This window comes from Rattus norvegicus, chromosome 4, assembly GCF_021556685.1.
Source record: "Rattus norvegicus strain SHRSP/BbbUtx chromosome 4, alternate assembly SHRSP_T2T, whole genome shotgun sequence".
Lineage (NCBI taxonomy): Eukaryota > Metazoa > Chordata > Mammalia > Rodentia > Muridae > Rattus > Rattus norvegicus.
In genome coordinates, this window is record NC_141537.1 from 6708743 (window position 1) to 6724819 (window position 16077).

A 16077-nucleotide genomic window follows, 5' to 3' on the forward strand; every position below is an offset into this window, starting at 1 on the left:
CTTTTTATGGGGGAATTGATTCTATTGATGTTGAGAGATATTAGGGATCAATAATTGTTGCTTCCTGTTATTTTTGTTGTTAGAGGTGGAATTGTGTTTGTATGGGTATCCTCTTTTGGGTTTGTTAAAAGAATATTACCTCCTTGCTTTTTTTAGGGTGTAGTTTTTCCTCCTTGTGTTGGAGTTTTCCATCTATTATCCTTTGTAAGGTTGGATTTGTGGAAAGATATTGTGTAAGTTTGGTTTTGTCTTGGAATATATTGGTTTCTCCATCTATGGTAATTGAGGGTTTTTCTGGATATAGTCCTCTGGGCTGGCATTTGTGTTCTCTTAGGGTCTGTATGGCATCTACTGAAGATCTTCTGGCTTTTGGAGTCTCTGTTGAGAAGTCTGGTGTAATTCTGATAGGTCTGCCTTTATATGTTACTTGACCTTTTTCCCTTACTGCTTTCAATAGTCTTTCTTTGTTCTGTGCATTTGGTGTTTTAATTATTACGTGACAGGAGGAATTTCTTTTCTGGTCCCATCTGTTAGGTGTTCTGTAGGCTTCTTGTATGTTTATGGGCATTTCTTTCTTTAGGTTAGGGAAGTTTTCTTCTATAATTTTGTTGAAGATGTTTGCTGGCCCTTCGAGTTGGGAAGCTTCATTTTTTCTATAACTATTACTCCTATGTTTGGTATTTTCATTGTGTCCTGGATTACTTGAATATTTTGAGTTAGGAGTTTTTTGCTTTTTGTACTTTCATTGACTGTGTGTAGATGTCTTCTATGGTATCTTCTACATCTGAGACTCTTTCTTTTATTCTGTTGGTGATGCTTGCATCTGAGACTCCTGCTCTCTTTCCTAGGTTTTCCATCTCCAGGGCTGTCTCCCTTTGTGTTTTCTTTAATGTTTCTATCTCCATTTTTAGATCCTGGACGGTTTTGTTCATTTTCTTCACCTGTTTATGTTTTCCTGTATTTCTTTAAGGGATTTATGTGTTTCCATTTTAAGGGCTTCTACTTGTTTACCTGTGTCATCCTGTATTTCCTTAAGTGAGTTATTTATGTCCTTCCTAAGGTCCTCTATCATCTTCATGAGATATGATTTTTAGATCTGAATCTTGCTTTATATATGTTTGTCTATCAAGGGCTTCTGTGGTGGGAGAACTAGATTTTGTTGTTGTCAACCAGTATTGGTTTCTGCTGCTCATGTTCTTGTGTGTGCTTCTCGCCCTCTGGTTATCCCTGGTGTTAACTGACCTTGCTGTTTCTGACTGGAGCCTTTCCCTCCTGTGTGCCTCTGAGTCTGTGATCCTGTGATCCTGGATGAATCATGACCCCTGCAGAGTTGTGCTGCAACTGTGGTGTTGGCTGAATGGGTTGGGATTCAGAGCAGAGGCTCTTCTCCAAGTACAGGTGCAAAGTGGAAGGATGAATGATGTGAATTGTATGTGTATGGTGTGAAGTGGAAACTTCTGGTTTCTTTGGAAAGTCAGTTATGTCAAATGATGTTTTGCTGAAAGGATGTTTTGGTGAAGGAGACACATGAAAGGACACATAATGTTTAGAAAGAATATAACTATGACTCCAGAGACAGTGGGAATTGGAGCATTGGTTCACTTTTTGCTTTGCCTTGCTATTCTTCATTCTTCGCTGAGAGCTCTCATGTATTGGTTCCCTTTGCATTGCATTGTTGAGCTTTATTTGTGGTGAATTCATAGAATTTCTCATGGAGTTCCTGTGGCTTCTTGCTATTTCCAGGATGGACTCAGGATGGTTGGCAAGCCTTGTGGTTTCTTCTGGATTGAATTTCCCTTCCTGACTTGTATGTGGTGTCTGCTGAGTGTACTGGTCTACAGCTGCTGTTTTGTGTTTGGTATTTGCTAGTGGACTGGACTGAAAACAACAAAGTTTAGACTCAACCCCAAAGAACTATTTCTAAAAGGTCCACTTCCCCCATATCCTAATAACCTGTCTTTTCTATTACCTCTGGTGGGTGGGCCCAGAGGGAGCTTGAATCCTTATTAAAGTAGATTGAGAAAAATTTTAGCCTACAGTAGTACATTAAATCATGGAGCTCACTGTTTGGGTTAGAATAGCTGGCTAGTAAACCCCCTAGATCTGCTTGTCTCAGCTTCCTGTGTGTTGCGGTTTGCCCTGGAGTAATCTGTATTTTGATGCTAATTCCACTGCCCCAAGGATAGCTGCCGAGTCAAGTACTCAGGAATCGGGCGACTTCACCAAAACCTCCCCATTGAATTTGTAAAATACAGGTGAGGGGCAGGTACAAGATAGAAGGAGGCCTGTCATTGGAGGAGAAGGAAGGATGGGTGGGAGAGAAGTTTGAAGGAAGAGGAGGAGACTGGAACGAAAAGGAAGGGAGACGGGAGGGAGAGAGAGAAGCTGTGGCAGGACAAGGGAGGCCTACGTAAAGATTCCGGTAGCTCTGTGTATTTACAGGTTGTTATTAATGTTCTCAAGGGATGGATGTTACCGGGCTTTGTATGTTTAAGTGGGCAATTTTATTTTACCAAATGGGTCAAAGATTATTGTGTTGTGTGTTCTTTTATGTGATGGTTTGAGTGTAGTAAAGTGTGCGGTGGCAGGAGACACGGCCGCTGTGGAGTTGGAATGCGTTTCCGCTAAGATATTTAGCAGATATCTTGGGGCACTGTGGTGTGGACCTAGCGGGGTAAAAGACACCAATAAATTTTTTTATTTTTTAGATTTTTACAACAACACCTGTGCACAGAGGTTACAGATGTATGTTGCTTTTATGTGTGTTCTGGGGATCTGAACTCAGGTTCTCATGTTTGTATAACAAGCATTACTCACTGAGCCATTTTCCTAGCCTGCTTCATCTTTCTATATTTCTTAAATTAACTATTTGATTCTTTGCGTCTTTTATTGATACGGATTTTAACTTTTCCTTGTCATTGGGGTAATTTCAAAGAAGTATGATTTAAAACCTTTTTAATTGGTGGCTAATTTGTAGCCTTTCAGCATACTTATGTCTTTATATTTTGGATTAATGATATTAACATAAATCTGAGGCAGACAAATGAGCCTCTCAGGAATAGGTCTTAGCTCTCAGGGTAGGTAGAGATGTTTCTGGTCCAACTTGGCATCTTTCAGTTTTAGATCTTAAATAAAAAGTTAAATAGTAAAATTTTATTATAATGTATCAGCTTGAATCTAAGTTCAGTGTTAAACATGGAATTTAAGATTATTAAATTTTAACAGTACATATTAAATTCAAGTTACTGGGGATTGGGTCCCTCAGTTCAAATCAGGAGTAAAAGCATGTAGCTCCAAGGCCTTGGATTGCCTTCTCCGAAGGCTGGATGTCACTGAGAAGTGCTGTGGGATTCTCTGGGAGGGGTGGTATCAAGATTGGTCTCCTCTGGCGGTAGAGGGAGCTCAGTGTCCTCCGCTCACCTCTCGTGGTAAGCTGCTGAAACACTTTTTACTCCTGCTTTTTCTTGGGGGTTTGTTGTTGTTCCTGGAGTGCAGGGAGGTTAGAAGGCACCATTGTAGCTTGCATTCAGTTCACTTATCTGTAAGGCTCTCACTGAGGAAAAAGATGTGTTCATGTCGAGACCAGTGTGCAGTCCTTGGGAAACCACACTGTAGTCAGTTCCTTGGTTTCTGTCCCAGTCTCTTACAGATGTATTTTTATATTTATGACAAGTAGCTTTTATTCTAGTTGAGGAGCACTTACATTTTTATAATTTGTAGCCTTGCCTGTACTCCTAATTATATGACTTCCCCTTGCTTTTCTTCTCTGCATTCTGGCTCCTAGAGGGCCTTTTGTTCATTAACTTTCATTATTTATTCTCCACTGCTGTATGAGCTCCCTGGGATTTCTGAAATTCCTATTTTTTCACTTTTAAAGGTCATTTAAAAAGTCCTAAACATTTTTGCTGAAGACTTGTATTCTTATTTTGGGGGAGTGTTGAAGATCTATTTTAGTTAAATTTCCATTTGAGAATTTTTTACATGTATACAATGTACTTTGATCCCATTCATCTTTCAGGCATCTCCTAACTTCTCCAGATTGACTCCTGACCTGCTTCCAACTTTGTTTCCCTCCCTCCTTCCCTTCCTTCCTTCTTTCCTTCCTTTCCTTTTTTCTTTTCCCTTTTCTTCCCCAGCAAATCCATTTTGTGTCACCCATATACTTCTGATTATAAGGTCATTCACTGAACTGTGGTTCCCCTACCCTCTACCCTTTGGCATACCCTTAAAGAAAACCGACTGCCCTTTCCTCTGAAGACTTCAACCATCAATAGTTCCTCAGCTAAAAGCAGAGGCGTGTGAACCCCTCCGCATTCCATGCTGGAGTCAGGTTGACTGACTTGATCTTACACAGCTCTTCTTCAGGCAGCCCGAATGGCTATGAGTTCATGAGTGCAGTGACTTGTCATACGCAGAAGACACTGTTTTGCCCTGGTCCTTCCCAGTCCTTTGGCTTTATTCAGTTTCTTCTTCACCAGAACATCCATTCTTGAACTATCCCTGATTCCTGCACTGCAGCCAGCTGTCTGACCCGGCTCCTGCTCCTCTGTTCTTCAGCCTGAGCTTGTCCTCACTCCTCTTCCCGTCTTCATGAGTCTTACTTGTTTTGCATTCTCATAAGGCAGTGCTTTTCTACCTGTGGTCAGGGGCTTCCTGGGGCTGATGGTTAAATCTGGTGAAGTGACAGAGCCTGTGAAGACTTGTGGAAAGAGACTAGAAGGGTGTCCAGCTCACGAGTCAGAGCACAGCTGGTAAAGACTGAGGAGAAGGAGAAGCCATCAGAGAAGGACAGACACTACTGATGGAGGTTGCTGCATTGAGGTTTGGCTGTTGAGTCATTACTCCTCTGCCTGGGTCCTTTGAGCTACCTGGTGGGTATGAGGTCAGGCTAATGATTAGAAGAATGGAGAAATAATGGGAGGACAGAAGGCTTTGGAAGTACAAACTCTTATGTTGAGGAGTTTGACTGGAGAGAAAGGGAGAGGGAGAGGGAAAGGCAGGGTGAAGGGAAGGGAGCGAGGAGGGAAGGGGAGGTGCACAGTCAGTTTGGAGGGGTGCAGGAAGAAAGAGAAGGAGAGAAGATAATTAATGAGAAGGGAGCGAAACTGAAAGTATCTGTGTTGTTAGGGTTATCAAGTGGCTGAAATTGCTTGATGGCTCATTGTCAGACTTCAGGTATCAGGAATTCTAGTCTGGGTTTGCCTGGAACTTTAAAGACCATTTAATCTCTATTTGTCTCTTGCTTTTATGGTATTTCTCTATTTTTATTTATTTGTTATCTCCTTCCACTTTCTGTATACAATCAGAATTCTATATGGACTTGGTGAATTGATAAAAATTTCCAGGGAATAGAAGGTAACTAAAGAGGTAATTTATGTCTGTTTCTAGGCAGACGTACTTAACCAGCAGCTGAACTCACCTGTCTGTGCTTACCTTTCCCCTTTCCCTTCTCTTAGACTGAGGACACCATAATGAGCAGGTAGTAGACAATAACTGAGTTACAGTGTCTCCGGTGATGCTTGGTACATGCGTAGAAAGTGTCAGCAGAAGGGCCATCAGGACACACACTTTGTCAAGATGGCGTCCAAAGAGTTGTGAGACAAAGGATGAGAGATTCAGACAATCTGTCTTAGAAAGTTGGCTTCGAGGCAGACACAATAGTGTTTCCAAGGGTCTGATGTAGTATGGCTCCGGTGTGCTCAAATGGAGAGAACATAGGAGGTGAGAGCAGAGATTCGTGGAGCTGCCCTCTTTCTCCTCATTTCCCTCCTTCAGGTTTACTCTTTCTAGCTCTTCCCAGAATCTACTCAGCCAGGCTTTTGTCTCCACCTCTTCAGAAAACATCTCTTGTTAAAGTTTCAGTGCCTTGCATGCTGGCTGATCCAGTTGTTACTGTGCCACCTTATTCTGGTTCTTCTCTCTATTCCCTCCCCATCACTCATTTCCCGCTCCTTGATCCACTCAGATTTTTCCATGAGTCCCTCAGCTGTGTAGTTATTTCAGCATTACTCTATTTCCCTCTTCTGTTATCAATGACTGCTGGATTATTCATTCTTCCTTCTGTAATTTTTCTCAGTTTTTTTTTTTTTTCTTTTTTTTCAGAGCTGGGGACTGAACCCAGGGCCTTGAGCTTGCTAGGCAAGCGCTCTACCACTGAGCTAAATCCCCAACCCCAATTTTTCTCAGTTTTAAAAAAGCTTCTTGACTTTGAGTTCCTCTTCACAACTCCTTTGTTTTGTGATAGCACTAAGGAAGAACTCAGCTTGCATTTCTCTCTAGCTTTCCAGGAGTCCAATTGAGCCAGGCTTTTGTGTCCATTACTCCAGAAAAACAAGTCTTGTCTAGGTTGCAGTGACTTCCAAGGCACCAGATCCAGTTGTCAATCCTCTGTCCTCATCTTGCTTGGCCTGTCAGCAATATTTGACACTGTTGTAAATTCTCCGTTCCTTGGTGTAGGTCAGCAGATGTGCAAACCCTAGGTGCCCTGCCCTTGATGACTGCCTGCCTGGCAGCCTCTGCCCTGATGATGAACATCTGAGAGCTACGCTCTGTTTTCAGACTTACCTTCTCTGCCTGCTTCTGCACCACGGCCTCAGGACATTGTGTGTCATCTGCTGATTGTTCTTTGTTTTTTAGTGTGTAGTCTAGCCTTTCCTCTGAACAGTATAGATTTATATAAAGACCTACTTACTCAGCTTTCCACCTGTGAGCGTATGTTCAAACTCAGCAGAGTCTGCTCCTCCTTTGAACCATTTTCGTTTATAATCTTCTCCGACCCAGGACTAGAACTTTTGTGTTTATTCTTACAAGTCCTAGCAGGCCTGCTCTCAAAACACCCACAACTCAAACCATTTCTCAATGTTGCATCCTACAGGTCTGAGTGATGTCTCTCCTGCCCTGTTTTACTCTCAGTTTTTTTCTGGTCTCTGTTTCTGTCCTGATACATATATACATACAAACATACGTATAGTGTGTGTGTGTGTGTGTGTGTGTGTGTGTGTGTGTACGTATGTATGTGTGTGTATGCATGTGTGTGTCCCTAGCAATTGGGGTGAGTTTTCTTCCCTGAGACTGATCATGCCACCTCTCTGTACAGACTGTTACAGGATTCCTATCCCCTTCAGGACCAGAGCCAACTTGCTAGTTACCATGTGTAAGTACTAGTGTGTGTAACTAAGTCTTCTGTGTCCTGGACTCCTATTAATCCCTACATCTCATCTATTATTTTTCCCTTTCATTTGAGCCAGAGCCTTGCTTCAGGCCCTTGACATACTATTGTCTTGCTCCTCTTGTCCTACCATTCTTCCTTAGATGACACCTGGTGAGATGAGCCTCAACTGCCAATAGCCCATACTATTCTCAAACACCGTAATTTAATTGTCTTTTATATGTTGATATTTATTGTTACTGCTCTTTCAGTAGTGTTCCCAGTGTTAGAATAGGTTCCTAGATGTAGTAAGCCCACAACAAACAACTTACTAAATCAACCCAGGAAGACTCTGTTAGTCATCTCACATCCTATAATCTTAGGATTTATTGTTTTACTGCTTAGTTATTCTCTTTGCTTGTTCATGTAGCCTGACATTCATTTCTTTACCAGCATTTAGTTTTTCGTTGAATCGTTTTCTGTGTTCCAGAGGATTTCAGGAGGAGGGTGTGACTCTACTAACATCCTCTTACTAGCCAGTTTTTGTTGTTGTTGATGTTGTTTGCTTGTTTGTTTCAAGACAGGGTTTCTCTGTGCAGCCTTGGCTGTCTTGGAACTCACTCTTTAGACAAGGTGGCCTTTAATTCACAGAGGTCTGCCTGCTTCTGCCTTCCTGAGTGCTGGGATTAGCCAGCATCCTTAACATCTTCTGGCTTCCAGAACATTCGTCAGGATTGTCTTCCATCAGTCTCCCACATGTACGAAGAGGATGTTGCCACTCAGTTTGTGGTCCTCCTCTCCATTTTCAGTGTTGTTTTCTAAGCGGATGACTTATAGACAGGGATGACTACCAACCCAGTCTGAAGTCTTTTTTATTACATGTCTATCAACTCATACTCAGAGGTCTGTGCTCAGAGTGCTCACTAGATTTCAGTACTTTGAAAGTCAAGGTGTTTTTCAATGTGCTCCATAAGCTTGAATGAGGCTTTTTTTTTTTTTTTTTTTTTTTTTTTTTTTTTTTTTTTTTAGCATTTGGTGTTTGGTGGCTATCCTGTTTCTTGACCTTCCCTGTTTACCCATTTGTTGTCCCAGCTCTGACAAAAATAAAGTGCAGTGTACACATATGACCCAAATAAAAATGGATGGACTTAGGTGGATATTTCTCAAAAGAAGATTTACAAATATACAACAGAGAACTGAAAATCTACTTGCAACCTTTGTCATAGAAAAATGAAAAGGAAGATTCACCTCATATCTGTTGTAATGGCTGCTTCCAAAGGACAAGAGAGAGTTCTGTTGAGGATGTGGAATAAAGGAAGCCTTGTGCACCACTGGCACCAGAGCACTATGGTATGCCCTCCAGAGTGCAAACATGATATCCATTCTGGATCCACATTCAAAGGAAATGAATTGTTTAGGAGAGACACTGTACTCAGGGTTCACCATGCCCGTTTAGAGAGATAACTGATGTGTGTGCCAGTAGATGAATAGGTAAAGAAAATGTGGAAATCCTGATGTGGACCATTCAGCCTTAAGGAAATTGTGCCATGTAGGGCATCAAGGGATAATCTGGGGAAATTCTGCCAAGTGAAGTCTGCATATATAGAAAAACTAAACAAGTTGAGCTCCTAGAAGTAGAACGTATATAGAAAGGGGACTGTGGATTGGTGTGTGGCCAATGGATGCCAGAGTTCATAAGATTGAGTTTAATAGGTCTGCTGATGTAGTGATGTGGTGAAGGACAGTGCACCGTGTGCTAAAGTCCTTGAGAATATATTGTAAGTTCTAATCAGCTCCTTCCTCCATTCACTGGTTCAGTGGGGAGGGCTTTGCCATGCATGGGGAGTAACCTCAGCTCACGTGTAGTAATCCTTACAGTTTTTGTTAGACAAAGTGAGTGGAATTTATCTTTAAGACTTAAACCACAGTTGAGTAAAGAATTTTAATTTTAATATGTGGTATATTTACTGAGCAGTTATTTTTTCCTGCACACTGATCTGTGATGCTGCTTTTACGCTGAAGCTCCATGTGACTGAGTCTGTCAGGTTGTGGTGCCAGCACACTCTCCACACATCACTGCAGCTCTTCACATGCTCGCTTTTCAGGACAGTGTGCACCCATTTTTAGAACTGTTGATGATGGTTTAGCTCTTTACACTTCCACATGACTTTGAAAAACATTTTTTTTCCCCGCCCCAAAAAACATTTTCTTAAGTTATGAAAAGAGAAACTTTGTACTGGGCTTTCTCACCAAAATATTAAGTATTAAGTAGACCAGTTCACATATTAATATTTTTTATCAAAATGTTACATTTGTGAAGTTTCCATAACTTTTACTTTTCAATAGTTATAATCCTTCATTTCCTTTAAACACCAAAGATGTATCTCTTGTTGGTTATAAAAATGACAGACAAGGGGCTGGGGACTTAGCTCAGTGGTAGAGCGCTTACCTAGGAAGCGCAAGGCCCTGGGTTCGGTCCCCAGCTCCGAAAAAAAAAAGAACCAAAAAAAAAAAAAAATGACAGACAAAAATGTAAATGACCTGTTAAATTTCTTTGTTTCAGATATGTTTTCTTCTTTTTGCCATTCTCTACGTCCTTTCTTACTTCATCATTACAAGATACAAGAGAAAATCAGGCAAGTAGAAACAGTTTTGTTATAGCTTTCATCAGAGCTGGGTATGTGGGGTATATGGGCTCCACCCACACAATGCAGCCATGTGAACATGCTGGTGGCTGAAGTAAATAGTTGCCTGGTCCTAAGAATACTAAAAATAACCTCCAGGAAACCCAACTACACTCAGTCACCCTCCTAGACCAGACCAGAGTCCTTGCTTATCACAACTCTCATGCCTAACTAAGAACAGCATTGGCTAGTTAGTACCTGGGAAATTCCAGAGTTTATGAGGTCGTTTGGTTCTTTGTGGCTGGTTCTAACTGAGGATCCCAGTCATCCCAGCGCCTTTCATTTTATCACCACAGAACTGTCTTGTCCTTCTTTCCTTCTCTCTGATTTCCTTTTGTTCAGAAAGATGTATTTATTTACTTATTTTTTTTTTATGTTTATGTTTTGCCTGCATGTGTATTTTGCATTGTATGTATGCCTCATGTCTGTAGAGGCTAGAAGGGGTTGTTGGATCCCCATGAACTGGAGTTAAAAATGGCCTCCATGTAATTGCTGGGAATCAAACTTAAGACCTCTGCAAGAGCATCGAGTGCTCTTAAGTGCTGAGCTATCTCTCCAGCCTCTGTTTTCCTTCTCTAAAGCAAAATAGAATTTAGAGTACCTATAATTATACTGGCATTTGATTGTATAGTATCCTGTATATTTCATTTTGTCCTGAGTTAATCACGGTATTTTTCAAGTCTTTATTTTTTAATGGGCTGATCATTTCACACATTTTTGGATTAGTATTTTATATGTATTCCTTACTACCTTCTGCTAATTCTTAGCTTTTTTTTTTTTTTTTTTTTATTAACTTGAGTATTTCTTATATACATTTCGAGTGTTATTCCCTTTCCCAGTATCCGGGCAAACATCCCCCTCCCCCCTCCCCTTCCTTATGGGTGTTCCCCTCCCAACCCTCCCCCCATTGCCGCCCTCCCCCCATAGTCTAGTTCACTGGGGGTTCAGTCTTAGCAGGACCCAGGGCTTCCCCTTCCACTGGTGCTCTTACTAGGATATTCATTTCTTAGCTTTTTTTAATCATAGTATTTTCTATCTGTGAATGTTGGGCTAATAATGGTCAATGCTGTATGATACTTGTATCAAAGATTCTATGTATTAAAGATTTTTAATATAATACCATCAGTTTAACATTCATCAGACTTGTAGTATGTTGCTTTAGAGCCATCAGCTGGATCTGTGACTGTTTGGAAGTGTTCCTTGGATCATGTAATCTGTCAAAACTGTGAAGATCTGCAGATTCAAGACAGTGCCTCAGTTGTTTTAAAGATACCTGGTCACATTTCTTTATAGATTACACACATAGAAGAAAAGCGTGTAGGGTGCAAGTGAAAATCATGAATCTATTGTTTAAGGGGAAGTTAAGGGTGATGTACAGGAAAGCTGTACATTTAGGTGACCTTTAGGTGAATATAACAGTCCCAAGGAGTGGGGAAGCCTGTGGACTTCGTTGGTTGGATGGAATGGATATGGATAAGGAGACGGGACTTTTTCTCCAGGCTTGCTGATGGGTTAGGTGTGAGAGTAGCAGAATAAGAATTAATCATGAATGTGATTTTGTGGTGCCTTTGACTGTAAAGTTATTTTGGGAAGCCTGTAATTCAGGACAGACACTGCAAGGATTGGTTAAAATGCACCACTAATATTGAGGCTTGAGAGTTTCCAGAGGTCCAGAGACTCAAGGAGAGCCTTTCAGGACATGAGACAGATGAAGAGCTGGAAGGACTGTGAAGGTTTTGCAATAGTTGTGTACTTATATAGTCCCTTTAGCTGGTAAGTTTATGAATGAAGACAGAAGAGATGGTGTCTAGGAGGCATGAGAGAGGAAGAGGGGGTGAAGAAGGTATCCTGATGGAAGCTGCCTGCTACTTAAAAAGATACAGAAAATGATATTTTTTTTTCTGTTTCTAAGTTGGACAATGGTTTTGAATTGTTGAGATGCTCTCTAAGGTTGTCTTAGTTAGGGTTTTACTGCTGCGAACAGACACCATAACCAAGGCAACTCTTATAAGGGCAGTGTTTATTTGGGGCTGGCTTACAGGTTCAGAGCAGTCCATTATCATCAAGGCAGGAGCATGGCAGCATCCAGGCAGCCATGGTGCAGGAGGGGCTGAGTGTTCTACATCTTCATCTGAAGGCTGCTGGCAGAAGACTGGCTTCCAGGCAGCTAGAATGAGGGTCTTAAAGCCCACACCCACAGTGACACACCCACTCCAACAGGGCCACACCTTCTAATAGTACCACAGCATGGGTGGAACATGTACAAACCATCACAAAGGTAGTTTAGAATGGCTTAAGATCTTATCATTTTCTCTACTTATAAAAACTCAAAGAAAAGTCGGAAAGTTTTACTTTATAATAGAAATGTCTTTTGGTCATTAATAGCCCAAACATTTTATTCATAGACACCTTATCCTGACATTGTCTATCTGCATTTTACAAAGGTTCTGCGGTTCTAAGTTTTATTTTCCTGAGACTGGGTATTTATAAAATTTTAATTTACATGTTAAACAGATTTTTTTAAAAAAAATCATAACTCACTCAATTATATACCTTCTACATGTTATAATGAAATCTATGGTTGGGTTTTGTTGAAGTCAACAAAAACATGCTCTTTGAAAGTCATTCAGCAATTGAATTTTTAAAACTTTGTATTTTAGATAAATTCATGGTACATTTTGTTGGAGATAAAATAGTAACACTATAAACATTTTTGCAGATGAACAAGAAGATGAGGATGCCGTAGTCAACAGGATATCGTATGTATTCTAAAATTTAATTGTTCTGTTTATAGTTGTGAAGTTAGAGTCTGAAGGAAGTAATTGCATAATGTACTAATCCTTATCACATTCTTTTTTTTTTTTTAAATCTAGTTTCCCTAATTGTTTCTTTCTTTTTTTTTTTTTAAATCCACTTATTTTATTTATATGAATACATTGTAGCTGTCTTCAGACACACCAGAAGAGGGCATCAGATCCCAGATGCTTGTAAACCACCATGTGGTTGCTGGGAACTGAACTCAGGACCTCTGGAAGAGCAGTTGTGTTCTTAACTGCTGATCCGTCTCTCCAGCCCCCCTTATCACATTCTTAAAAGGCACACATAAACAAGTACACATGGTTAATTTAGATCTGATTCTCTCTTGCTGAAAATGTGCTTATTCAAACTGAGTGTGGCACATGTCTGTAATGGTAAGGGGGAGGTAAGGCCGACCTAGGCTACATGAGACCACATTCCCTTCCTATGCTATGTACTTATTAAAAAAAAAAAAAAAAAGGATACATTTCAGCTTCAGGAGATTTAACAAGGAACAGGACTTAAAGGAACAGTTGTTTAAGAAAGACCTAGTATGGCACAGAGGGCACCAGCTTGTAATCTCAGCATTCTAGAGTTAGAAGCAGGAGGGTTGAGAGTTTGAGGACAGCTTGGATAACACAGAAAGAGCCAGAGAAAGAGGGAGAACAGTCAAGCTGTACTGGCTGGTTCTGTGTGTCAGCTTGACACAAGCTGGAGTTATCACAGAGAAAGGAGCCTCCCTTGAGGAAATGCCTTCATAAGATCCAGTGGTAAGGCATTTTCCCAATTAGTGATCAAGGGGGAGGGCCCGGCTATAGTAGATGGTGCCATCCCTAGGTAGTCCTGGGTTCTATAAGAGAGCAAGCTGAGCAAGCCAGGGGAAGCAAGCCAGTAAGTAACATCCCTCCATGGCTTCTGCATCAGCTCCTGCTTCCTGACTTGCTTGAGTTCCAGTCCTGACTTCCTTTGGTGATGAATAGCAATGTGGAAGTGTAGCTGAATAAACTCTTTCCTCCCCAATTTGATCATGATGTTAATGCAGGAATAGAAACCTAACTAAGACACAAGCTGTCAGCTGTTGCAAACTCTCTGATCAGTGAGCAGATAGACTTTCTGGTTAGAGTAACACATTTGCTCAATTGCCTTATAGGTTCCTTATTTATGAGGGGAGATATGATAGAAATGGACTTTAGTTTTTGAAGTATTAAACTGAAGATCAAACAGTTAAGTTCTTCCTATTAGGTTTTGCTAACTAAAATGTGAAATCTGGGGCTAGAGAGATGATTTAGTAGTTAAAAGCACTTGCTGCTCTTGCAGAAGATCTGGGTTTAGTTCCCACCATCAACATGGTGGCTCATGACCACCCCAACTCCAGTTTCAGAGAATCTGGCAGGATGACAAGGTCTCCCTGAGAGTATCAATGTCACCATAAGTAAATATAGCCAAAGGGAGGGCCTACCAGGAGTGCTGGGAATTGAGTTGGGGAATTAAGTTTCCTTTGCCATTAGTGCTGCTGTTTCTGCTTCCTGCCTGCCTTCTTTCTTCCTCCCTTCCCCTTCTCTTAATCCTCCCCTTTCCTCCTCCTCTCCCTTCTTTCTTCATTTTCCCTCCCATATCCCCTTTCTCTCTCCCTCCTCTCCCTCATCCTCCCCTCTTCTTTCTTACTCTGCTGTCCTAACTGTCCTGGCACTCCCTGTGTAGACCAGGCTGGCATTGGACTCAACAGAAATCCACCTTCTTTTGCCTTGTCATTTATTTTCTAAAAAACCCTTTCAAAATTATGTGTATGTTATAAAAGAATTTAAAACTTTTCAGAAATGTCTAACTGAGAAGTAAAAGTCCCTCATGATTGTAGTCTCTGTCCTGTGAGTTGTTATAAATGATGATAGATTTTGAAATAACATATTTCCCGTTAATATGTAAGCATTTCTTGATGTGAATAGAGAGTCTGCTTTGTATTTATTGTCAATACTTTTATTCAGTTTGTTTTGTTAACTTAATAAATAAATAAAGGTCCTTTTTACATAGAAGCTGTATTATCTACGAAGTATTGAAGGGTTGTTTGAAATATTGATTAGTATTATAGTTTTGTTTACCACTTCTCTGCTATTTTACTACTATAATTTAACCTTGCTTAATGAGACTACCAGGGGCTGATGAGACGTCTCAGTGTGTCATGGAACTTGCTGTGTGAGCCTGGAGACCTGAGTTCAATATTGGAGTTTTGTGTAAAGGTACAAGGAGAAAACAGACTCCACATAGTTTTCCTCTGGCCTTACATGTATGCCATAGCACCCCACTCTACTGGCTTCATACACAGGCATGTATGCACTCGTGTATACCCACCAATCATAATGAAAATTCTTAAACTGTGCAGCACTCTTTTCAGTATGTAGATCTTTTAGGGCCATTTTTTAGGGATTTTGCCTGGTTGCATTTTCCAGATCTTACACATGCCATTTGTACCTCAGTTGCATATCTGTAATGGGATTCCTATGTAAGACTCTGTCCGGTGTTTCCATGTTCACTACTTTGCAAACCCCAGTACTGATGCCTCTTCTCTTTTGCAGGTTGTTTCTGAGCACCTTCACTCTAGCGGTTTCAGCTGGTGCTGTTTTGCTTTTGCCCTTCTCCATCATCAGCAATGAGATCCTGCTTGCTTTTCCTCAAAACTACTACATTCAGTGGTTGAATGGCTCCTTGATCCATGGTTAGTATACATTACATGAGTTTTTTTTTTTTTTTTTTTTTTTTTTTTTTGCTTTTTTCTGCTCTTTAAGTTATAGGGTTTTCTTAGTTTCCTTCACAAGTTGTAACATCTTCCAGTAAACTGTTGTCTTAGGGTTTCTTGCTATGATAAGACACCATGATCGAAGCAGCTTGTGAAGGGAAGGGTTTATTTCAGCTTCTATTTCCACATCATAGTCTCCACATCATTGAGAGAAGTCAGGGTGGGATTCTGTAGGCAGAAGCTAAGATAGAGGCCATGGAGGAGTTCTGCTTACTGATTTTCTTATCAAGGCTTGCTCAGCTTGCTTTCTTATATACTTGAGTACCACCTGCTTAGGGGTGTCACTGACTATATTAGACTGGCCCACCCATGTCAATCACTAATCAAAAAAATTCCCCACAGACTTGCCCATTTAATGGAGGAATTTTTTTAATTAATAGGTTAAAGTTGTGTCAAGTTGACAAAAAACTAATCGGTACAACTATTGAACTCCTCAGTGAAGTCAGAAACCAAGTTTTCCTTACCGTGCCTAATTGCCTATCGTCCTTTACCTAACCAAGAAATAGTTTTGTATTTACTATAAGTTTTGCGTGCGTGCGTGCGTGCGTGCGTGAGAGAGAGAGAGAGAGAGAGAGAGAGAGAGAGAGAGAGAGAGAAGAGAAGAGAAGAGAGAGGGAGAGATCTCACTTAGCCATGTGGATGTGGTATGACATAATGTC

The 16077-nt window shown here is 40.8% G+C and overlaps 1 protein-coding gene across 8 annotated transcripts in view; it reads left to right on the forward strand.

Annotated features, from left to right (window-relative positions):
• Lmbr1 (limb development membrane protein 1) overlaps window positions 1-16077 on the forward strand; it is a 140162-nt gene that overhangs the window by 23020 nt on the left and 101065 nt on the right. For all 8 annotated transcript variants that reach the window (XR_015685617.1, XR_015685618.1, XR_015685615.1 and 5 more), the window contains 3 exon segments: window positions 9711-9783; window positions 12551-12590; window positions 15198-15337. Coding sequence is in view for 4 of the 8 variants with exons in the window: in XM_087657917.1 (XP_087514043.1) it covers window positions 9711-9783; window positions 12551-12590; window positions 15198-15337 (253 nt within the window). In the remaining 4 variants the exon portion in view is untranslated.